The sequence below is a fragment of the Carettochelys insculpta genome, chromosome 5, assembly GCF_033958435.1.
Source record: "Carettochelys insculpta isolate YL-2023 chromosome 5, ASM3395843v1, whole genome shotgun sequence".
Lineage (NCBI taxonomy): Eukaryota > Metazoa > Chordata > Testudines > Carettochelyidae > Carettochelys > Carettochelys insculpta.
In genome coordinates, this window is record NC_134141.1 from 35,018,982 (window position 1) to 35,042,981 (window position 24,000).

Sequence of the window (24,000 nt, forward strand, 5' to 3'; positions counted from 1 at the left end):
CACTCCAGAATTTGCCCTGCCTTCCTCCAATGTGAACTTGATGACTTTGTAGGCACCCTGCAAAACCATTTGTTTGGTAGGTCTTGAGAGGAATGGAAAGGATAAGGGTACACTCCAATGTGAGTTGGAGATCAAAGGATTTTCCAAAGTGTTTCCTTTAAAAAAAAATTGTTGTGTGGCTCAATTACATTTTACTCTGCTAATAATCAGAGAACGGTCTGTATCACCACTTGCACTATAATGGGAATGAGTGTTGTTAAAATAATGAAGATCACACACCTCTGCGAGTCAGCACCATGTCGAGTTGGTGCCAGTGGTCTGATCTTGGATGTAACCAGGATATTTTGAAGTTTGCTACAAAAATAGGTATTCGTAACACAAAGTTGACACATATCACAGAATTCTATAAGCTACCGACAATTTTAATTAATTTTTTCTTACTCCAGGGTGTCCTATACAAGAATGCCAGGCCTTATGGTTCGAACTAACTCTGGCATTAAAATTGGCAAGCAGGAATAGCTGTTCTTGGGGTTGAATCCAGTGTTTCACAAAGATGATTGTAGAAATGATCCTTATGATCAGGATTATCATTTAAAGTTGGTGCGTAAACATTAAGTATACTAACTGATCCATATACAGTATAGTGTTTCAGTATAGTAATCCTCTCAGACTTAGCTGTTAATATCTTCTTGTTCTTAGAAGGATGTTCTTCACTGCAAAACCTATTCAATGTTCTATTTTTTCATCAGGCTGTTTTTCTTTCCAGAAGAACTTAAAATTGTTTTCCTTGGTGGAATCTATATCAGCCAGTCTAGTCTCTACAATATTGCTGTTAAGTAGCCTCATCTCCTGATTGAATGAGAGCTGTTTTTCTAATACAACTTTTCCAGGTCTTTTCCAGGTCATCTGTCATGCCCAAGTACAGAGTCCTGACATTCCAACTTCCAAAGCTAAAAATATAGGTTAATTTTTTTGTTTATTTTGCCTGGTACTGAATTTGCAGTCTGCTTTTTTGGATTTTACCCTAATACCATTTACAGGCAGGCATACTGTGGCAGGTCACAATCCTTCTGGCCAGGAGCAGCACAGCTTTAGGCAAGCAGTAACTGACTAATGAAGTATGATGACTTCTCCCACTGATGGAAGTTACCCCCTACTACCATACTCTTTGCCAATTGACCTGGATTATAACTTGTAAACTGCAATTTACAGTGCTGTTTTCTTGCTTGGACAAGCAACAAGATGGAGTAATCTGTCTGTTGGTGTATTCTCAGCAAATGCCTTGGAAAGGTAATTAAGGAAAGCATGGCTTTCCTGGGATCACGCTTCCACTCTCAACTGTGCAAGCAAACTCCAGGGGACAGGGAAGGCCTCTCCATCTGGGACCAGCACAGTTCCAGGAGTTGCCGGAAGACAATTTAGTAAATCCTCCATCAACTGACTTCGGGTCTCTACTCTAGATTGTTTATCAGGCTGCATTTACGTTAGTCCCTTCTTTTCAGAAGGGGCATGGTAATGAGTGAGTTGCGAAGATGCTAATAAGGTGCTACCATGAATATGCAGCACCTCATTAGAATAATAGCGGCCGTGCATGATTTGAAAGCACTGCTTTTGAATTGTGTGCCGCCCACATAGATAGGGCCTTTCATAAGGACCCCTGGGACTTCAAAAGCCCCTTCTTCCTAAAACCAAACCTTCTGAATCGTGCACGGCTGCCATTATGCTAATGAGGCACTGCATCTTCCCAACTCGCTCATTACCATGCCCATTCTGAAAGAAACAAGCTAGTGTAGAGGTAGCCCAGAGTTTACACTCTTAGCCTTATGGCAGCAGTTCCCAATCGTTTTCAGACAGGGACCCATTTTGACAATTCAGGAAGATATAGGCTGTGGCCACACTACCTCTCACTTTTGCAAAGGGCATGTTAATGAGGGAGTTCAGAATATGCTAATGAGGTGCTGACATGAATATGCAGTGCCTTGTTAGCATAATAGCAGCTGTGCATGATTGGAAAGTGCCACTTTCAAATCGGGCGCTGCCTATGTAGATGGGGGCCTTTTGAAAGGACACCCCAGACTTTGAAAGCCCCTTCTTCCTATTTGGTTTTAGGAAGAAGGGGCTTTCAAAGTCGGGGGTGGTTCTTTCAAAAGGCCCCCAGCTACACGGGCAGTGTGTGTTCCAAAAGCAGCACTTCTAAATCACACGTTGTCACCATTATGCTAATGAGGTGCTGCATATTCATGCCACTGCCTCATTAGCATCTTCTGAACTCCCTCATTAACATGCCCCTTCCAAAAGGAAGGGGTGGTGTGGCCACAGCTCGGTGACCCAAGACAATTCAATAATGGGGGGAGCAGTGCTGTAACTAGCTAATTTTGCGCTTGAGGCAAGAATATATAATTGTGTTTTATCTATAATCATGTTTATATATTTCATAGTACTTATTTCATGGAAGAAGGGGAAATATATTAATAATAATAACACTATGCTATTATAGTTAATTATTATTTTATTATTATAGTTTATTTGAGTTGTGATGGGGGAAGGACCCTCATTTCCAAACTGCTCCCCCTGGCTTCCTCATCTTAAACCCCAGACTCAGAGGCTGGAAGGGCTGGAGGCACTGGGGGTGGGGGGTGGGGAGTCACACTCAGGGGCTGGGAGAGATACAAAAAAAAAATGAAAACTGACAAATCAGCTACATAGAACAGAAGTGGGGGGAAATAGGGGAAGGGGGGGCAAAACTACTGCCAGAGTCTATTAAGTGACTTGCCTGGGATGACTATAACTATCAAAGGTGGAGAACCTGTCTTTGTAAAGTGTAAGTGCTTCTCTATTGATAGAGAGAGCTGCTGGCTCAGTGTTAAGGAGCTGCAAATGGCTCCTCTAAGAGCCACATGCAGCTCTGAGCTTCTGCAGACCCTTAACAAATGTAATCGTGACCCATGTTTGGGTCTTGACTCATGGGTTGGGAATCCCTGCCTTATGCTCTCTGTGCTAAGCCACAAGGTAGTGGGGACAGATCGCATACTGTCATCCGATAGCAAGCAGAGCTTTGCACGGTAGCAAAGCCTGATCTGACACTAAAATCTCTGTAATCATGCACTAGTATTAATCAATCTGGTGCGGCTAAAGTTAGCAGTGAGGACATTCCAGTATATTTCTTTCAGCATGGGCTAGCAACATAGGTTCATGTCCAGGACCCCTGGGCAGCTTATACGGCCCATGCAGTCAGATCTTCACTGATATTTTTCACTTTGCTGGATAGATTAATGAGTAAACTCATGCTCCAACCTGTCTCTGATAGCACCCTTCTTCCCAAATTTTTTTTGTTTTTTTGGGAAGAAGGGCTCCTTCGAAAGCACCATTTCCTTTCAAAGGAACCCTGGCTATGCAGCTGTTTGTGATTTGAAAGCAGCCCCTTTTGGAATCAAGCTCCCGTGGGAGTATGCAAATGAGGCATGAGATATTTAAATCTGCATCTCGTTTGCATTTTCGAATGGCTGCATTTACATGCCTCTTCTGAAAGGGAGGGGTAGTGTAGCCACAGCCCAGGAGAGATTACCAGATCATCTGGAGTAACTCCTTTAAATTACAGTCCACTAACACTACCCAATACCCACATATTAAACTCAACAATGGAAATTAGACAAAAGGGCTACAATCCAAAGGAGATAGATTATTTGTCTAAGTGAGAGAATGGGGGTGGAGGGGAATGTGTATTAATGCCTGAGGCCATGCAGTGGCATGGAACTGATTAAATGAGTTGTACCCAGATAACCCTGGCAACTGACCTGCACCCAGATGCTGCATAGAAAGATGAACCTTCCTTTTAACTTTCCTCCCCATAGTCACTGTCAATCTGACTTAGGGGAAAAAAATCCCTCTCTTTACTAGTGTTTCTTTGAAAAGTTAACACGTTTCATAAGTATTGATATACACAATAATAATTTTTGAAACTGATTTCTCTTCTAGCTGTCCAATTATGAAAGCCAGATTGCCAGGCTGCGATCTGAAGTTGAGAAAGGAGAAGCCCTTCGACAGAGTTTGGAGTATGAACTGGTCATTGCCAGAAAAGATGCTGGTTTTGAAAGATATTCATCAGAAGAAAAGTTACGTGAAGCTAGCAATCAACTTCAGCAGCTGCAAGGTACGTTTCAGAAACTTTAAATACCCAGCAGTGACCAGATATGTTGGTTCAGAATCTCAATATTAAGAGTCAAGAAGACAATTGGGATGCAGTGATTTAACTGGGTTATCTAGTATCACTCCTTTGGTTTGATTCGAGCTCTACCTTACTCTCCTCTCCAACTCCCTTTGTGAAAATATCCTGGATCTCCCATTGCCAAAGTAAAATAAACATAATAATAAACATAAAAGAAACATAATAAAACTCTTCTTTCCTCTTCATTCCCCACTCCTAACCAACTGTTCCCTTGGTGTACTCTTTATATCACAGTCAAATTCTCCTGTCTTCCGTATTGTCCAGGTATACAACTGTGTTTGACTCCTTTTTCCTTCTTTCCCCACACCCAGGTTGTTACTATATTTTGCAGTTCTTTCTGCTCTATTTCTACTGTGGAAATCTTTGCCCATGCTTGGTCAATTCTCACCTTCTTATTTCTCTGGCCTATCTGTATCTTATTTAGCTATCTTTATACAATTCTCTTTCCCATCTGCAACTCTAATAATGAGTTAGAGTTCTGGTAAAGCTCTCCGAACTAGAGACTCATCAGATTATTGTGTTTCAGTCCCACCGTGCTAGACTTGGATGTTTTTAAGCTAGCTGAGCCTGAATAGGCTGTAGAGTAGTCTTTTTCCTTGGCCACTGGCATACTTCCTAAGCTCAAGCTGTCACCCCTTCATGGAAGTGGGACCTCACAGTACATCTGCCCTAATATCTCAGAAATAGTGCTGACTCCTTTGCATGGCCACTCTGTACCTTAAGCACTCCCAGAGTTCTAATTCCATAGTCACTGTGGGTTACAGTTGAATTCTTCAGACACACCTAAAGGTTGACACACTACAAGCAGACATGGCGAAGATTGCAAAACCAATCACTCTTTACTTTAGATAGCATAGGATATATGCAGAGGTAAGCAAAAAAAAAAGCCAAAAAAAAACCACACGCAAAAACCAAAAAGCCCCACACCAAAACAACAACAACCCTGTCATGCATACCTGCCTATAAAGCGTTAAACCTAGAGGGATGATGAGTCTCTATGAGGGGCAGTCAGGTAAGCCAATGGTAGCAAAGAGGGATTTTTGAATTAAAGCAGAAGCCTGCTGAGAGTCTTTAGTGCTGTGCTGAAGTAGAGACAAGATGCTGAAATCTTAAGCAGGGTGAATAAATTCAGTAAATTTCCTGGCCATCTCATAATCAGAACTTAGATATATAAGTACAAAGGAAATATTGAGTTAGATATCATCAGGTTATTTTTATTTTGGATTTGGTGTGGGACTTCTAGGCTGGTTGATTTTTTTTTTTTTTTTTTTTCACCTGTGCTCTGTAACTTCTAAGCTGAATCCCAGGGAAGTAATTCTCTATGTTCTAGCTCTATTCTTTAGCAACTGATGATGAGTCACATCTCCCCTGACTGGACTGACTTGATTTCTCCTCTGTTGATGGTCACAACTCCACATTAACTGTCGATAATGGGCCACATCCACTCTGACTGAATAGACCTAGTCAGCTCTGGCCCTCCCATTTACTGAGACTCCCTCTTTAAATCCTCCTCAGAAACACCCCCACTCGTGCATCTGATGAAGCAGGTCTTTGCCCACGAAAGCTTATGCTCCAAAATATGTTAGTCTGTAAGGTGCCACAGGACTTCTTGTTGCTTTTGAAGATAGACTAACACTGCTACTTCTCTGATGCTTATCTCTATGCTCTAATATTAATAATTTTTAGTTGCCTTGATTACACCCAGTAACTAAGTATGCTTGTTTACTTTCTTGGTATTTTTCCATCTTTGGTTTTGTTAATAAACTACTTTTTTTGAGGCAATGATTGATTCCTGTGTCCTACAGGAGTGTCTGTGGGTTTTCTTGATGCCTAGACCAAAGGGTCAGCTATCAGATTACAGGTCTTTGTTTCCAAGCTATCTCCTAAGGAAAGGGTGAAGCCTGGGGGTTACCTACTGAGAGATATCCAAGTATGTCTTCCTGGATTTTAAGGGGAACATTTTCACTTGGTGGTGGTGGCAGTTACCCCCCACAATCATGGAATCTGTGACCTAGGGGAGTTTTTTCTAAGCAGAGCTTCTAGAGGCAAGGTATGTTTAAGGTTTTTGAGGGCCCCTGCTTTCTGCACTCGGAGTGTCAGAACAGAAACAGCTCCAGAATCATTACAATTTTAATGCCTTTTCTGCTATTTATTTAACCTTTTTTTTTTTTTAAAAAAAAGAAAGCAAGCTCGCTGATGATATTTTCTCTTAAATAATAGCCATGAACACAGAGCTACAACAGAAATTGGCTGAGACTGAGCAGAAGTTTCATATTTCTCAGCAGAATTGGAAGGAACAACAGCAAAGACTTACAAGTGATTTAGAGGAGAAAGATAAAATTCTCAAGACCTGTAATAGAGAATATGAATTACTTCTGCGGGAAAGAACGAAACTGGAAAATATTATACAGGTACAAAGTTAAATACAAGTAATGAATGTATGTGGTCTGTCTGAAAGGGTGAGAAGCTACAGTAGTGGTTACAGTTAATTGCTGGTGTTCTAAACACTCGGGGCCAGATAACAAAGTGGTTAAAACTAATGACTTTCAATGTCCTGTCTGTATTACGTTTCTACAGCTGGTACTGAACCGCTGATGTCAAAATTTCCTGCCATTTGGCCATAATGACTAATACATTAAGACAGATTGTCAGGCTTCTCCTTATAGAGCAGTTACTTGCTGCTCTTCAAATAAGTCTTTGTGTTAATTTGTATTCCAAAATAACAACAACAAAAAGTTAAAATGGAGTAAAGATTGAGATTATGTATAAATCAGTTACGGGTAAAATAACAGTATAATTATTACAAACCCAGGAAATTAAAAGTCGAGGTTATGCTGAACAGATTAGGGTATGAAAATATACCGTGAAGGCACCTGAACAATTTTATTGTACCCTGTGGTGACATCTTGCAATACTTGTGCCACAGGATACATCTAAGTTTACCTGGAGCTGTGAGTCCCAGCCTGTGTAAATATACTGGCACTAGCTCTTCTCAAGCAAGTTTGCTAAAAATAGCAGTGAAGCTGAGGTAACTCAAGCAGCAGCTCAGCTAAATCACACCTCCCAGCTCTTGTGAAGAAGTGACTATCAACAAACATGTTCTAGACATAGAGAAAAAGAGTAGATCACTCCTTAAAAACCCATCTTTATGTTTTAGATGAGGGGGGAAGGTTCTTGAATATTTCCATTTTCCTCTTTTATTTTTCCATGTAAGACTTCACATTGAACTGATAACAGTTGGATGTGATTTCTTCCAGTCCGATCAGCTCTATTCCTGATCTAGCTAGAGAGGCTCTGAGAAGTAGCATGAAGCATTCTTGGTCTTGGGTAGCCTAGAAGCTATATCCTAACCCTTGTGAGTCTAATAATAGGAAACTAGTCATAGAAATTAATTTTTAAATAAACTTTCAGCCAAATTCTGTAGGTCTTAAAGACTAGACAGAAAGGATTAAATGGTTTTTCAGAGGCACAGCAAACTTGATATTATATGTAATATTTTAAATAGGCTTTTGTAACTTATGAGTTTTTAATAATAAAGCAAGACTATCTACATCAAGGAGACTCTGGAACGTCACAAGGAGCAGAGGAATATGATGGAATCGCAAGTCAGGGAGACAGCATTGAAGGAGTTCAGGTTTCAGTTAGACCAATGTGAAGCAGAAAGAAGAGAATTCCAGTTTATGTTGCAGGTATTTTAATTATAGTAAAGTATCAGCTAAAAATTGCCTATTATGTCTTTACTATAAGTGAAGCATAAAACCACTGGTTAGTTTATTTTATTAATAAGGAGATCATGAGACCTATAAAGGTTTAAAGGCTTTTTAATTTTAAAAATATTCTGAACTGTCGTAGTTGTGAAAGGTGTTGTCCTATTTGATCCCTGAAGTTTGAAGTCAACTATTTAGCCACAAAGCAGGTGGGCAGCAGAAGCTTTTTAAATCAATGTTCCTTTCTTCAGTTCATTACGGTTGATACTCCCCTTTTAGAGAAGGCAGTTAGTTTTTCATGTCCCATTTAAACTGAGGCCCGTCTTTTTGGACTGGAAACAAGTGTGCCAGTTATGTGTGGAAACAAGTGTGCCAGTTATTGCTTAATGACTTCTTTGTTTCGGTCTTCACAGAGAAATCTGAAGGAATGCCTGACATAGTGAATGCTGGTGGAAAAGGGGTAGAGTTAGTTTTTGAAATAAAAAAAGAACAAGCTAAAAACCATTTGGAAAAATTAGATGTCTGCAAGTCACCAGGGCCTGATGAAATGCATCCTAGAATCCTCAAGGAGCTGATAGAAGAGGTAGCTGAGCCGTTAGCTCTCATTTTTGGAAAGTCATGGGAGATGGGAAAGATTCCAGAAGACTGGAAGAGGGCAAATATAGTGCCCATCTACAAAAAGGGGAATAAGAACAACCCAGGAAATTACAGGCCAGTAAGCTTAACTTCTGTGCCAGGAAAGATAATGGAGCAGGTAGTTAAGGAAGTCATCTGCAAGCACTTGGAAGGTAGTAAAGTGATAGGGAACAGCCAGCATGGTTTTGTAAAAAACAAATCATGTCAAACCAACCTGATAGCTTTTTTTGACACGATAACGAGACTCGTAGGTAAGGGAGAAGCAGTGGATGTGGTATACCTAGACTTTAGTAAAGCATTTGATACGGTCTCGCATAATATTCTTATCGACAAACTAGGCAAGTCCAACTTAAATGGGGCTGCAATAAGGTGGGTGCATAACTGACTGGCTAATCGAACCTAGAGAGTAGTAGTTAATGGTGCTCAATCCTGCTGGAAAAGCATAACAAGTGGGGTTCCGCAGGGGTCTGTTTTGGGACCAGTTCTGTTCAATATCTTCGTTAATGATTTGGATATTGGCATAGAAAGTACGCTTATTAAGTTTGCAGATGATACCAAGCTGGGAGGGGTTGCAACTACCTTGGAGGATAGGGTCATAATTCAGAATGATCTAGATAAATTAGAGAAATGGTCTGAAGTAAACAGGATGAAGTTTAATAAAGATAAATGTAAGGTGCTGCACTTAGGAAGGAATAATCTGTTTCACACATACAGAATGGGAAAAGACTGTCTAGGAAGGAGTACAGCAGAAAGGGACCTAGGGGTTCTAGTAGATCACAAGTTAAATATGAGTCAACAGTGTGATGCTGTTGCAAAAAAAGCAAACGATTCTGGGATGCATTAGCAGGTGTGTTGTGAACAAGACACGAGAAATCATTCTACCGCTCTGCTCTGCGCTGGTTAGACCTCAGCTGGAATATTGTGTCCAGTTCTGGGCACCCCAATTCAAGAAAGATGTGGAGAAATTAGAGAAGGTCCAGAGAAGAGCAACTAGAATGATAAAAGGTCTGGAGAACATGATTTATGAAGAAAGGCTAAAAGAATTGGGCTTGTTTAGTTTGGAAAAAAGAAGATTGAGGGGGGACATGATAGCGGTTTTCAGATATCTTAAAGGGTGTCATAAGGAGGAGGGAGAAAACTTGTTCTTCTTGGCCTCTGAGGAGAGAACAAGAGGCAATGGACTTAAACTGCAGCAAGGGAAGTTTAGGTTGGACATTAGGAAAAAGTTCCTAACTGTCAGGGTGGTCAAGTACTGGAATAAATTGCCAAGGGAGGTTGTGGAATCTCCCTCGCTGGAGATATTTAAGAACAGATTAAATAGATGTCTATCAGGGATGGTGTAGATAGTGGTCGGTCCTGCCGTCGGGGCAGGGAACTGGACTCGATGGCCTCTCGAGGCCCCTTCCGGTCCTAGTGTTCTATGATTCTATGACTCTATGACTTTGCAGTGGACATTGGTTTTGATCACTAAAATTATTTTGCATAGATCTTTGAAAAGCCATCAAATATGTCTAGACTACTAATAACCTGAGCTGTATACAAGTCCGTTAAGTTATTAGTGAAAAGTTAGTCATGTTATTTAGACCTCTGTTTTGAGGTTTTAGTCGTGATAACGGTGATATTTAGTTGCACCCTATATTATACATTTGTATCAAAAGATAAATTGAATTGTTGTGGTTCAACAAGTAGGAGGACTACACAGTCAGTCTGAGTTCTGTTAGACGATGCTGGATAAAACACTATAATGAAACTTTATCTACTTTACCTCTATAACTTTATTAAAAATCAGAATTTCCTTCTGTGTAACTTTAAGACATAGTTGTTGAACAATGTTACCTTTGTAAGTAAGTTCTCAAGTGCATATGAAATTTAAAAAAAAAAATTATCCCTATCCCCACCGACCCTAACTTTAAATGGTTTAAATTTAGATCCTGGATCAGATTTTTTTGTTGTGACTTCAGGAGCAATCTGTAGAGTATGGAGCAGGAAGAAGCCTGTATTTTGATTTCCAGAATTACTTTTACTTTCTGTTTTGAAGATAGGCCCTTTGCATGATGATATGCTGATGAATCAATGAGCAGAAAATAAGAATTATTATGGTGCTGTCTGGTGTATATGTCCCTAAGTTACGTAACTCTGATGATTTTTCAGAACTACCCCGCCATCTCTGGTAACAGTTTCTGACACTGAAGCACACACGCAAAATTAAGGACATACCTACCACCTAATGTGTTAAGTAATATATGGACAGACCCTTAGTAGTAACAATAGTAGCATGGCACTAACCATGGATCAAGACCTGTGATGGGTTGTTTGTTCACCCCACACAGAACTGGAAGGGGTTGCTACAACTTGTCTCATGGAATGAAGACTGTGTTCTTAGAAGGCTGCAGCTTGGATAGCACCTTAGGGCAGAGCAGTTGCTGGCATGGACCCAGGGAACAAGAGGGAGCTCTTGGATGACTGCTTGGATTTGCTGTCTGAAAACCCAGAGGAAAGGGAGAAGGAGGTGTTGGGACCATGGAAAATTGCCTACAGAACTGACGCAGCAGTGAAGGAAGTTAAGGAGATGCTGGAGGAGGCTGCTATCTATAGGGCTTCTGGACTGGGATGTGGATTAGTGGACAAGCATTAGCCACAGGAAAGTGGCTGAAATCATTAGCTGAAACCTGGATGGGGAAAATAAGGATGTTGACTTGGCCAGAGGGCCATATCACGAAGAGGACATTGTGGTATTTGGACTGAGACAGGTCTGGAGGTAGAGAAAATGATGGGAGAGGCACCGCCAGGAGAGGGTGTGCTGGTGAGCAGAACTAAGCTCCAGGACAGCCAGCGGGAGACACTGCCATGACAGGACCATGTTAGGCTACAAGTTGGAACTCTCTTGTCTGACAACATCTGTAATCTGGCATGATTTTAGTAAGCTGGAAGGCCACTAATTATGGGTGTGGCCAAGTTTTCCATGGTCCATAAAGTTTGTTTCCAGCCACCAGTCCTGGCTGTCATTGTTCTGTGCTGTTCTTTCGCTGTAATTTACCCCTAAATGTCTTGTAAGAGCCCAGTAAGCAGTGGAAGTGTTGGCAATGCTGCTAGACAATATGGACCTCCATGGTCCAGCAAATTCTCTCATCTGGCACTGGTCAGGTTCCAAAGGTGCTAGATTAGACAGCTTCAACCTTTAAGTTCCTTTAGAAACACAGAACAAAACGGTCCGTGCCTCAAAGAACTTATATGACCAGAGACGCATTTAAAGACTAATTGGTGAGTACAAGGAGACAATAACATTGTATTTTTCAGAATACAGGCAGTGGTATTAGTGCACCAGTGGCTAAGGTGCTTTTATTTATTTATTTATTTATTTTTGTAGTCCTCATGGCAAAAAAGAATACTAAGGAGGAATCTGAAGTAGAATAATGAAAGTTTTGTGACTGTTTACAGCGGGCACTTCCCATGTGTGAAAGAGCAGCCTCGGAGAAAGCATGAAGGTACTTGGAAAATGTAAGAGGGCAGCAAGAGGCTGGTGTCCTGGACTGGCTGCAGGTGGTAATTAACATCTAACCAATCATTAAGAGACAAGAGCCAGAGGATTGATAGGGCTTGAAGTTCTTGGAGTTGAAGACAAGAAACTTATGTTCAGTGTGACAGAGAAGGGGGAACCAGCTGAGAGATGCAGAGAGAGGAGGCATGTGGTCAAAGCAGCAGATTAGAAAATGACGTTTGCAGCAGTGTTCTGAATGTATCAAAGCATGGTGTGGTTGCATATGGCAAGGCCAGGGAGAAGGATGTTACAGGAATCAAGATGCAAAATGAAAAGAATGGATGGGAGCGTTTTAGCTGTATGGATGGATAGGAAAGACCATGTCTTAGAGATAGTAACAGAGAGGAAGCCATGCTAGTCTATGCACTATCAAAACAAAAAGCAGTCAAGTAGCACTTTAAAGACTAGCAAAACAGTTTGTTAGGTGAGCTTTTGTGGGACAGACCCACTTCTTCAGACCATAGCCAGACCAGAACAGACTCAGTATTTAAGGCACAGAGAACCAAGAACAGTAAGCAAGGGGGACAAATCAGAAAAAGATAATCAAGGTGAGCAAATCAGAGAGTGGAGGTGTCGGGGGGAGGTCAAGAATTAGATTAAGCCAAGTATGCAGACGAGCCCCTATAGTGATTCAGAAAGTTCCCGTCCGGGTTTAAACCGTGTGTTAATGTGCCGAATTTGAATATAAAAGCCAGCTCGGCTGCTTCCCTTTGAAGAACGGTGGGAAAGTTCTTTTTTAGTAACACACATACCTTTAGGTCATTTAATAGAATGCCCTGTTCCATTAAAATGTTGACTAACTGGTTTCTGGATCTGGAGTGTTTTGATGTCTGTTTTGTGCCCATTAACCCTTTGTCTAAGGGAGTTAGAAGTCTGTCCAATATACAAAGCATCTGGGCATTGCTGGCACATGATGGCATATATGATGTTAGTAGAGGAGCATGAGAAAGTGCCCGTGATTCTGTGAGTAACCTGGTTAGGTCCAGTGATGGTATTTCCAGAGAAGATATGTGGAGAAAGCTGGCAGCGGGCTTTGTTGCAGGGAAAGGTTCCAGGACTGGTATTCCTGGGATATAGTCTGTGGCTGTTAGTGAGGATCATCATAATGTTGGGAGGTTGTCTGTAGGAGAGAACAGGCATGTCACCCAGGTCTTGACCTCCCCCCGCACCCCTCCACTCTCTGATTTGCTCACCTTGATTATCTTTTTCTGATTTGTCCTCCTTGCTTCCTGTTTTTCGTTCTCTGTGCCTTAAATATTGAGTCTGTTCTGGTCTGGCAATGGTCTGAAGAAGTGGGTCTGTCCCACGAAAGCTCACCTAATAAACTATTTTGCTAGTCTTTAAAGTGCTGCTTGACCGCTTTTTGTTTTGTTATGTCTTAGAGATGTTATAGAACTATAGGACTCAAAAGGACCTCAAAATGTCATCTAGTACAGTCCCGTGCAGGACTAAGAATTATCTAGACCATCCCTGACAGATACATGTTTAACATGCTCTAAAACATTTCTAACGATAGAATTTGTACAGTCTTCCTAGGCAATTTATTCCAGTGCTTAACTACCCTGACAGGATCTTTTTCCTAATGTCCAACTTAAACCTACCTTGCTTCAATTTAAGCCCATTGCATCTTGTTCTGTCAGGGGGTAAGAAGAACCTTTTTTCTTATGCAGCCTTTATGCATTTGAGATCTGTAATCGTGTCCCCTCTATCTTCTGTTTTCCAAACTAAACAAGCCCAAATTGTCATGCTTTCTAGATGTTTAATAATTTTTTGTTCTCTTTTCTGGACTTTCTCCAGTTTGTCCACATCTTTCCTGAGATGTGGCACCCAGTACTGGGCACAATATTCCAGTTGAGACATAACCAGGACAGAGTAGAGTGGAGAAAATACTTCTGCCTGTTTAGTTGAAAGGGATATGATGGAGTAAAGATGCAGGGCTGTGGTATGAGTGTTTTTAAATGTAGTGAGGTCAAGGAGGTAGGATTGCTGATCAACTGAAATGAAGAGCTCAGCTCCTCATTCCTAGAATAACTCTGTGGTGAGATCGCTGCTGCATGCTAACTGAATTTACCTGTCTTTGCATAGTACAGCCTGTTTCTCTCCTCATAGGGTGGCTACATTATCACCATATTACTTCTCTTCTTTGATTTGAATCAGCATTTACCCTCATGGGCTTCCTGTTCTTCCTAAGATGCCATGCAAATATGGATTTACCTGGTGTTGCTCATATCCTTTAGGGCAGGGGGCTATTGGTATGTGATGCTCAGGTCAGGTGATTAGGAGCTTGGGGGCTGGAGTCATGACAAGGGGTGGAAATGCTGTAGTCAGGACTGAGGGTGGAGGGCTTAGGGCAGGGGATGGATTGCAGGAATCAGGGCATTGTTGGGGGCTTGGGGTGGGGTACAGGAGGAGAGCAGTGAGATCAGAGGGGTGGGGACCAGAGGGTACAGGTGGAGGGCAACCAGTATTGCTCCCCAGAGCATCAGGAGTCATGCGTTCTAGTCAGCGACATTGCTCCCTGGACCAGCCAGGGGGCAGTGGGGGGGGCACATTTGCTTGCTGTCCCCCTCCCCTCCCCGTGGTCATGAGTATAACTGTCCCTATTACCAGAGCTCTTCCCTTTCCGTCTGATGAAAAACAATTGCATTTCATGCACATTCCATTTTCCTGGCACAACCAAACTCTTACCTTGCTTCAAGTTTTCGTAGGAGGAAGGTGCATACTAAATGTGGTGGTCCTAGCTCTTACCATTTGGGATACGTTCTTCAACAAATGGGCTCACAGACAGACGGACACACAGATAGACGCACAAACTCTATGTGGTTGATAAACATGAATTTTTATTAAATAGATCTTGAGTGTCTCAGTCACTATTTGATACTGGTCAGTATCTGTGGTTTAGTTTTAAATTCTACTTTGTTTGATAGTCAGATTTGACAGCCAGTAAAAAAATCAGGAAACATCCAAAAATCATGGAAGATGACTAAAAAAAAATTGTTAGAGGCTCTGACAGTGAGCATTTGCAGCCATTTGCAAGTTAAAATACTGACCTCCAGTTCTGTTCTCAGAATTGTATTTTTGAAATTGATGAACAAATTGAAGTTTCTTTAAAATATGGGCTTTAATTTGTACATTGAAAGCTAGAAGAACAATGTAATGTTTGGAATTAACATCCATAACAGTATATAGAAACACATCCAATTTAAAGTATTGAAGTGAGTCTCTAAGAGACAAAGGGAGAATAATATACTTTATGATATACAGCAGTGTGGCTCTCTCTTGTGGGCTTGGAATGCCAGCTGCCTTACAACTAAGAAACATGAATTCAGTAATAAGTGCAATAGCATCACCTTGTGGTTATCCTAGAAAATAATGCTTTCCAGGTAAGCACAATGGAATTTTTACAACTACTAGCTAGTGAAAGTTTTTTATTAACATTGATTTTTAAAAAAAATCTTGCTTTTACTATTGATTATTTTTATAAATATATTCTGCATGGAGTACAGTTGTTTAAGGCCTGTCTGTACCTCTTATGAAGTTAAAGTCAATTATTCTTGTACCTTTTGAGTGCATGTGATACCATTTTTATAATGCTTATTTAGGAATTGTTTTTGCAAGGTGTGCAGTGCTAGTGGGAACTCTCACTAACTTCAACGGGAACTTACAGGAGAGCTCAGAACCCGTCCGAATCAAATCAATAATCTGTGGGAAAGAAAGTGTCAGCTATATGTCTGGCTCTCGACTTATAGAATATCCCTTTAATATAACATAGTAATTGAACTTTCCACCAAACTTCCCTACTCCTTTGTATTCTGTGTTCTATATTGTGAATATAAGGGATATTTGTTCAAAGGGGATATCATAATATTTTCTCCATAATGGAGACAATACCATGTGTTAGTTTATGCATATCTAATGGAGAGCCAGCCTAAGTTCAGAGATCATTTTTCTTCTATTTTTCATAATGGCCATCTGCTCCAACTAGCACCTTCCAACGTACTGATAACGATGAACATGCAGTTGCTAACTTCAGTGTCACAAGGCTAGAAAAAGAATTTTACCTGAAACTTTCTCAAGTGTAATGTTTGAATTATTTTTAAAAGTGTCATAATACCTTACCCTAGTTTCCCATTCCTTTTCATAGTTTACACTTGTGGCCATCTTTCCAAGGGACACCAATGAAACCATGGCATGCTGCCTATGAATAATCTAAATGAAAGAGAGGGTAAACATATTTTTAGTTGTTAGTAGCTCACTCAGTTTTGTGGATCTCAATCTTTTGGACAGCATCTGAGATTATGATAAAGTTACTGTGGGTTCTGTTACATTCTTGTGGTTATAGTTAGATTTTTTTTTTTTAAACTGGGGTTTCTAAAACATTCGGTTGGAGATGATTTCAGGAAATCCTTTTTAAGCTTTTCACAAAGGGCTCAACCATTACAAGGTAAGGTTTCATCAGACTTCACTTTCTGCTAAATGTTTGTGTAAATAGTTCTTTCTCTCCCTCTTTGTAATTTGGAGATGCTCAATAATTAGTGATTTCTAGGAGCAAGTATACATGGTATAGTAGCAGAATTTGAAGGCCAAATGCATAGCCCTCTGGTAACAATTTTTTTTTTTATTTAATCAAATATCTCTTCTGGTAGCAGTAAAATAAAGTAAAGGGACAGGAAGGTTTATCATAGTCATGGTATTTACAGCACAGAAAATCATTCTGACAAATTGTGTCAAAGATCCTCTGTTTAAATCGCCAGATTTATGTCTTGTTTCTGATACTAGTTGTGGAAAAGCTTAGAACTCCCAGCTATTTTACTGCCACAGCCATTCTTTCTAGCACTTTTGGGAGCTCCTTCTTAACTATGTGCTAGGGATATTGGTGGCTCCTTACTTGAATGCTCTTTTATCACCAATGGTTTATGTGGGTTCTATAGATATAACTCCACATAACTCCTGAGTGTCACCAGTAAGATTAATCACAGTTCCAGTGATGGTTTAGTTTGGTGATGCATCCACCATATGTGGGAAATTTTAAACAATGACAGCTTGGTTAATTTATAGTACTATAAACCTTAATTATTTATAGTTCATCTAGACGGTTTTGTAAAATAGTTCAGTTTCTAAACAAAAGTATTCCTATTCAGAATCTCCAGAAACCTGAATTATTTATGGCCTGTGGAGACAGTTGAGTCAGTTTCTGGTGGAAATATTTTTTTTCTTTCCATCTTCACCACATGGGATTTAGAAACGACCCACATACTGTTCACATAGGAAATTATTTCAAATTTTAGATAAACTCTTATCTTATTCTGTAATAAGTATATAAACGAATATCCCAGAGTAGACAGACATTTTACAGTTTTTCTATCTGTACTCAGGTAGTATAGCTCAGCATGTTCTAACTGTTGCTGCCTTAAATTAAAAAATAGTCCTCATCCAAACCCTGGGTGAAATTCTTTCTTTTGTTCCAAGCTTATTGTGGCACAAGAGGAAAGCACATTAAGGGTGTGATCAACCTGAAATCCCCTTGAGAATGTTACTTGATGTTCTGTAATACTACTGAGCCTGCACACCTGCCCTTTAGGGAGCCCCTCCCCCTGTTCTTCTGAGCCAAACTATCATGTCTTCTCCAGTGTTGGCACAGAGTTTAGGTTACACCCTGCAGCAGGTAATAGGGACCCTGAGATCACTTCAGCTCTGGGAAGGCACAGTTAAAGGAACTTAACAAAGCACTTAGGTACATAGCTCCAGTGGGACCAGAACCCCAGATAAATCCATCTTACTCTGTAAAGTTTTATACAGTGAGCTCATAAAATGTTTGCCCCCTTTATCAATTAAAGAGATATACACAGCTGTCTGTCCCCTTCCTCCGTAACTCTGGGTTTATTAATCAGAGTGATTTTATGTGTAGATGACAATAACATAAAATAGCTACCTAGGGCCTATAAAGAGGGAAGAGCCCTCCTCCTGCGTCATTGCTTTCTGCTCCCCTAACCATGCCCTTTTAAGCTGGTGTGGAGGAGCCAGCTCTTCAAGCTTTACACGTTTTGAGAATTCCCGTGTGGAAGACTGGATTTATCTTAGAATGTGTGGAAAAGATTGTGTTCTGCTTGATACTATGTTAGAAATGTATGTTATCATTTGAGTTACACTTACTCACTAATCTTATGTAGTTTGATATAAACTTTGTCCAGTCTCTGTCATGATGATGAAATTGTTGTCAGAACAACAAATATATAGCAGACCTGGGGGACACTGAAACAGTAGTAAAAAAGAGTCATCTTGTTTCTTGAGCAAGTTCATTCAATTTTTTTCATAGATAACCCTATATCTTTTTGGGTATGATGTGTTGGTGATTGTAATGTAGAAGTAGATGATGTAATAGCAACTTGAGTAAATTTGAGGAATCCCTCTGGGGCAAATGGCCAGAGAAGAAACAAATGAACATAAAAGTTATGAAAGCAATGGCAGGTGGGAAAACCACACATTCTTAATAGCGTAGCAGTTAGAAATAAAGAAATTTGAGCAATATTATAAATTCTGCAACTTAGTCTTTTGTAGAAGCACACACGTTCTTTTAAATACCTTGATGAGGTTAGCTATTGCCCATTTACTGCTTGCAATAATTGAAGTATTTTTTAGACTGATTTTCGGGTCCCAGAGTGAGTTTTCTTGGCCTGAAGTTAGGAAAAAAATACAAAAACAAAACCCTTTTGTCACAGTTCAGGGCAACAACATCTACATTTCCCCCTCTGTGGTCCATCAAGGGCATCCATGCTAGGCTTCAGGTTCCCCTGGCCATCACCCTTCTTGAGTGGAGACATGTCTCCTTCCCTTTTGATGAGGATAGTTCCAGGCTATCCAGGCCCTTGATTGTGATACCTTAGCAAGAGACTCTGGCTAAGGAGGCCTGCTTACTTTCTCTTCAGACAGAAATAACGAAGTAAGATGTCACATGACACTTTTGCACAAATCTCTTTTATTCAGAAGGTAAAGTGCACTACAAAGAAAACATTAAAAACAGCAAAAGTACCTATGTGCATGCTAACAAGAACATCAGAGATCACCCTAATCTTAACATGGACAGGAGCGGTCCCTCAAAACCTCATGCCAAGAACACTTGCCTTTCTCCAACTAGCCCTATGATTTGGACAGCAGTGACCATCTCCAGATCCCTGGGTATAGCAGGGATTTTACACCCTTTTGTATCTCTGGTATACTAGTCTTTGCTTCATGCAGACTCCTTGCCCTTGAGGGGCTTGTAGAACCTGGAAGCAAATCTGTTCTTCAATCTCTGTGTCCTATAACACTTGTCTTTGTTGACTGTGCTTATTGAAATAAAGTATTGCAGCCAAATGCTCATTGTTCTCAGGAGCGGAACAGTGCATTGCAGAATATGCACAAGAAAATACAAGATTTGGAACAGGGACATAATGACTGCACTGAGATTTTACGGCGTCAGACCAGTGAACTTGAATACAGTGCTGAGAGAGAGGAGAGACTTAAAAAAGATCTTGAGGTAAGTACTTTTAAATCTGTTCTTATTCAGCTATGGTTTTTTTGTCTTCTCGGTATTGGGAGATTACATTAGATCTTGAATTCTGTACTGGGTCAGTTTCTCCAGTTAATGTATCATTTTGACTGAATTGTGATTTTTTTTAAATGCTTGACTTTCATTTAAGATGGCACATTACCTACCTGTTTTGTAACATTCTGAAAAGCTGAACAAGCCAATACAACTAACTTGTTGCATAGTTTGAGTCTTGTCTAGTCCAGGGCTGGAGCTTTGGATGGAAAAGGGCTCAAAGGAGCAGAGAAAGAAGAATGAGCATGGTACACCAAATCAGAAATGATAATCTTTTTGTATTAGTTACTGAAAGAAAAGTGTGCAGATGTTATTTACTCACTAATTTCTCTAACTCAGTTATCTCTTGTTGACCCTTATCATACCATTATTATCCTAGAAATCTTGGGCTGCTGAACAATTTGTTTACGTTAGAGTTTTGAGGAACTGTGACAAGCTACTTATGAGGGAACTCAGAAAGGGAAAGCAAAGTGCCAGCTGTAGCAGAAGTCTGGGGGCAGGCATATAAGCTTCAGGCTTGGACCCTTTTGCTGGCTTGGATGGTAGAGGAGAAGTGTCAGTAGTTCTGTAGGACTCTAACTTGGACAAAGGCAGTAGTACTTCTCTTTCTCTGCCTCTTTCCCAATTCAAGCCAGCAGGTACCCCAATCCTATAGTTCCTTTGCCAAGAAATTAACTAGAAGGTCTACAAGCTTGTCAGCCTTTTCATATGTACTAACTAATAAAAATAGCACACCTACTCCAGCCTTATCATGTATCAAAGTGTTCTAGCATTCACGCCAAAATGCTTGCTTTATCATGCCTGCCCAATTTCCTCCACTCTGATATCGACTTGAGTCTTCTTATCCACCATCAGCAAAAAGAAAGGGCTCCTGCTTTGTAACCAGAAGCGAAAAGGAGACCTGTAAAGAAATAAATCAGAGTTAAAGTTATGTTACAATTTAGAAGATTAACATATGGTAACATATGTTATAAAATAAAAGTTAGAACTGGGTGGTGATACTTATATTTTTGTTGTTCCCATTATAAAAAGTTCCTTGTGGCCTTTTCTAAAGACACGGTGTGATCCAGCGCTGTTTGCAGCAAACATTTAAAATTCATAAAGTAGTACCTGTTTTTTGTCTCATAAAATTCCATTGAAGTTTGGCCAAGATAAAAGCTTTTGAACATTGTCCTCTCCCTTCTGTTACAAGCCTTGACAACAAATTTTTGGCAGTATATCAAAAATAGCAACTGAATGTGAACATTCTAACGAAGATTGTCAAGCAATTAAAAATTAATCTTTGTTAACTGCAAGATTAGTCACACTGTTTAATAATAACACAATTTATTTAAATATAGTTAGATGTTTTCTACATTTTTAAATACACTGATTTCAATTACAACACAGAATATACAGTGTACACAGCTCAGTTTATAATTTTTTTGCTACAAGTGTTTGCACTGTGAAAAAAAGTGTTTTTCAAATCATCACATACAAATACTATAGTGCAATCTTTATCCTGAAAGTACAATTTACAAGTGTAGTTTTTGTTTGTTTGTTACATAACTGGACTCAAAAACAAAAGTGTAAAACTTCAGGTCCTCCTAATCTAACTTTTTGTTCAGCCAACTATGAAAACAAACAGATTTGTTTACATTAACAAATGGAGGAAGTAGAGACCAGAAAAAGACAAAATAATCCTTGATTTCCACCATGGGCAGTGTACCTAATAGGTTGGAGAAGGCTGTCTCTCCCCAAACAGCCCTGTATGGCCCTCCCCATGCTCTGTCTGGAAGCCCCTGTCTGCTGCTATTTGGCCTCAGCTCAGGCAGGCCGTCCTCTTCCCAGAGGGAAAGCCTATTGGAGCTGGGACTTGGGGTGGCTGGGGCAACCCAGTTTTACTAGTGAGGCCCCCCCAGAACTGGGACCACATCACCTGGCACTCTAGGGCTGGTGGGCGGGAGGAAAGGGGCCTGTGTGCTTCCATCCTGTCTGGTGCTCTGGGCGGGCCACACCCCACCTGATTCTCCAGGACTGTACAGGGGCATGTGTACTCTGCCTGGTGCTCCATGACTAAAGGGAGGCTGCACAGACACCCAGTGCTCTGTGATTTGCCTGCTGCCTGTGCACCCTCCTGTTGCTTCAGGGGACAGGGGCTGTCTATGCATCCCATGCTCTGGTGATGTGGGATGGTGCTGCTCATATGCCTGATGCTCTGGGGCAGGGAAGGATCTGGGTATTTTGGGGCTGGAGATTTGATTGGCAGGTGTGGGGAGGAAGGAGACCCAGGCTTGGGGAAGAAGAATGGAAGGGCAGGGCTTCAAGTGACAGGGCTGGGCTGGGGGTTAGTGTTCCCAAGCCCATGATTCACCCACAGTTTCCATTCATTAACTAGTCTGTTGCTTCTTGATCTATATTCAGTCATGCTTCTGTCCATAGAAGTTACTGTGATGTTTCCAGAAAGTGAATTATGGAATCCTGAATGACTTGAACAAGAGGGAATAGGTTGTTCATGACAGGGAGAGCAATTATTTACTTACAGATCTCTTTGTAATCTGCACTGACATTGAAGGAAATGAGAGAAATAAAGAATCCTATCAGCAAGTTGGGTATGGATGGGGGACTGCTGAGTATGGCAATAGCTTTTTAAACTGTTTGCGTTTTGTGGGTTAAAATTTAAACAAATAAGGATGAATTTAAATCTGTTGTAATTCATTTATTTTTGGAATGCAGTAAGAAACTTTTAGATTGCATATGAGCTTTCCTTCTGCGCCCTCTGCTGGATATGAGGCAGACGTTCGTTAGTAGTTAAAACAGTAACAACAAAATAGAATGTGAAGATGTCATCAGGTCCAGTCTCCTGCACTCATGGCTGGACCAAGTACCATCTCGACCACCCCGATAGGTGTTTGTCTGAGAAGATAGCACATATAATCTGACACAATTTTGCAAATACTCTTGTAATTTCAGTTTATAAACGTTTTTTTCCTGTTTGTGGTGTACATTTGTGCTTTAATGATTCATTTTTCACTGAAAGTGATTGATAGATTATATGAAATTTATTGTGCAGTAGTTTGGTTTCCCAACAAAGAGTAGAATATCCTTTATCAATTTATAGTCTCATAGACTTTAAGGTCAAGGGGACCATTGTGATAATCTAATCTGACCTCCTGCACACACCCACTCCTGTAATACACCCCAAACATCTGGCTGAGTTCCTGAAGTCTTGAAATTATGGTTTAAAGACTGCAAGTTACACCATTTATATTAGTTTAAACCTGCATTTGGCTTGTTGGGCCATGCTTCAGAGGAAGGCAATATCCTCCTAGGAGCTCGGCCAATCTGAAAATTCCTTCCTGACCCCAAATAAGGCCATCAGTTAGACCCTGAGCATGTGGGCAAGACCCAGTAGTCAGATACTTTGGAAATAATTCTCTGTGGTAACTCTGAGCCTTTCCCATCTATTTTTCCACTTCCAGCTGCTGGGTATCTCTGCTGCTGGCAATCGCTGATGGGCCATATGCCGTTATAGGCGGTCCTGTCATACCATACCCTCTGTACATTTATTAAATTTAGTTTTGAAAGCAGATAGCTTTCCTGCTCCCCAGTGCTCCCCATGGAAGCTGTTTCAGATGGTTAGAAACCTTCCTCTAATTTTGAGCCTAACCTTGTTAATGGCCAATTTATATCCATTTGTATTTATGTCCACACTGGTGCTTAATTTAAGTACCTCCTCTTCCTCCTGTATATTTATTCTTCTGTTGTATTGATGGAGATCAATTATATCTCCTGTCAGTCTTCTTTTGGGTAATCTAAACAAGCCAACCTCTTTGATTCCTCTCATGTCAGATAGATTTTCCATTTCTCAGATCATTCTGAGGGGTTAGTCTCCCCTTCTCTGAACCTGTTCCAGTTTAAATTAATCTTTCTTAAGCATGGGAGACCACAATTGCATACCATATTCAGAGGTCTCACCAGTGCCTTGTATAATGATGTGAACACTTCCCTGTCTCTACTGGAAATGCATGGTAGGAGTGCTGTAGCCTTTTTCACAGCCGCTCAAAGGTCTGCATGAAAGCCCCCCACGCCTCCTGGCGCCAGGCCAGCGCTCGCTCCTGCAGGTGGAGCTGCCGCTCCTCCACCTGCAAGCGGCGCTCAGACACTTCCAGCTGATGCCGGAGGGTGGCGAGCAGCTGGGGGTCAGCGGACGCCTGGGGATGGCTCTGGCGCTGTTGGGCTCGTCCTGGGGCTGGTCCAGGCTCCGCTGCTGGGCTGGCCTGCTGCGATGGCCCCGGTGGGCTGTCCGGCACGATGGACGCTGCGCCTGTGC

General features: G+C 40.9%; 1 protein-coding gene across 3 annotated transcripts in view; it reads left to right on the top strand.

The window, feature by feature from the left end:
- The window catches only part of CCDC171 (coiled-coil domain containing 171), a 247,266-nt gene that overhangs the window by 10,005 nt on the left and 213,261 nt on the right, over nt 1–24,000 (top strand). For 2 of the 3 annotated variants that reach the window (XM_074994928.1, XM_074994929.1), the window contains exons 4-7: nt 3,976–4,150; nt 6,446–6,636; nt 7,783–7,914; nt 19,476–19,622. In XM_074994928.1, the coding sequence (XP_074851029.1) occupies nt 3,976–4,150; nt 6,446–6,636; nt 7,783–7,914; nt 19,476–19,622 (645 nt within the window). The remainder of the gene's footprint in view (nt 1–3,975; nt 4,151–6,445; nt 6,637–7,782; nt 7,915–19,475; nt 19,623–24,000) is intronic. The other variant, XM_074994930.1, reaches the window with a different exon arrangement.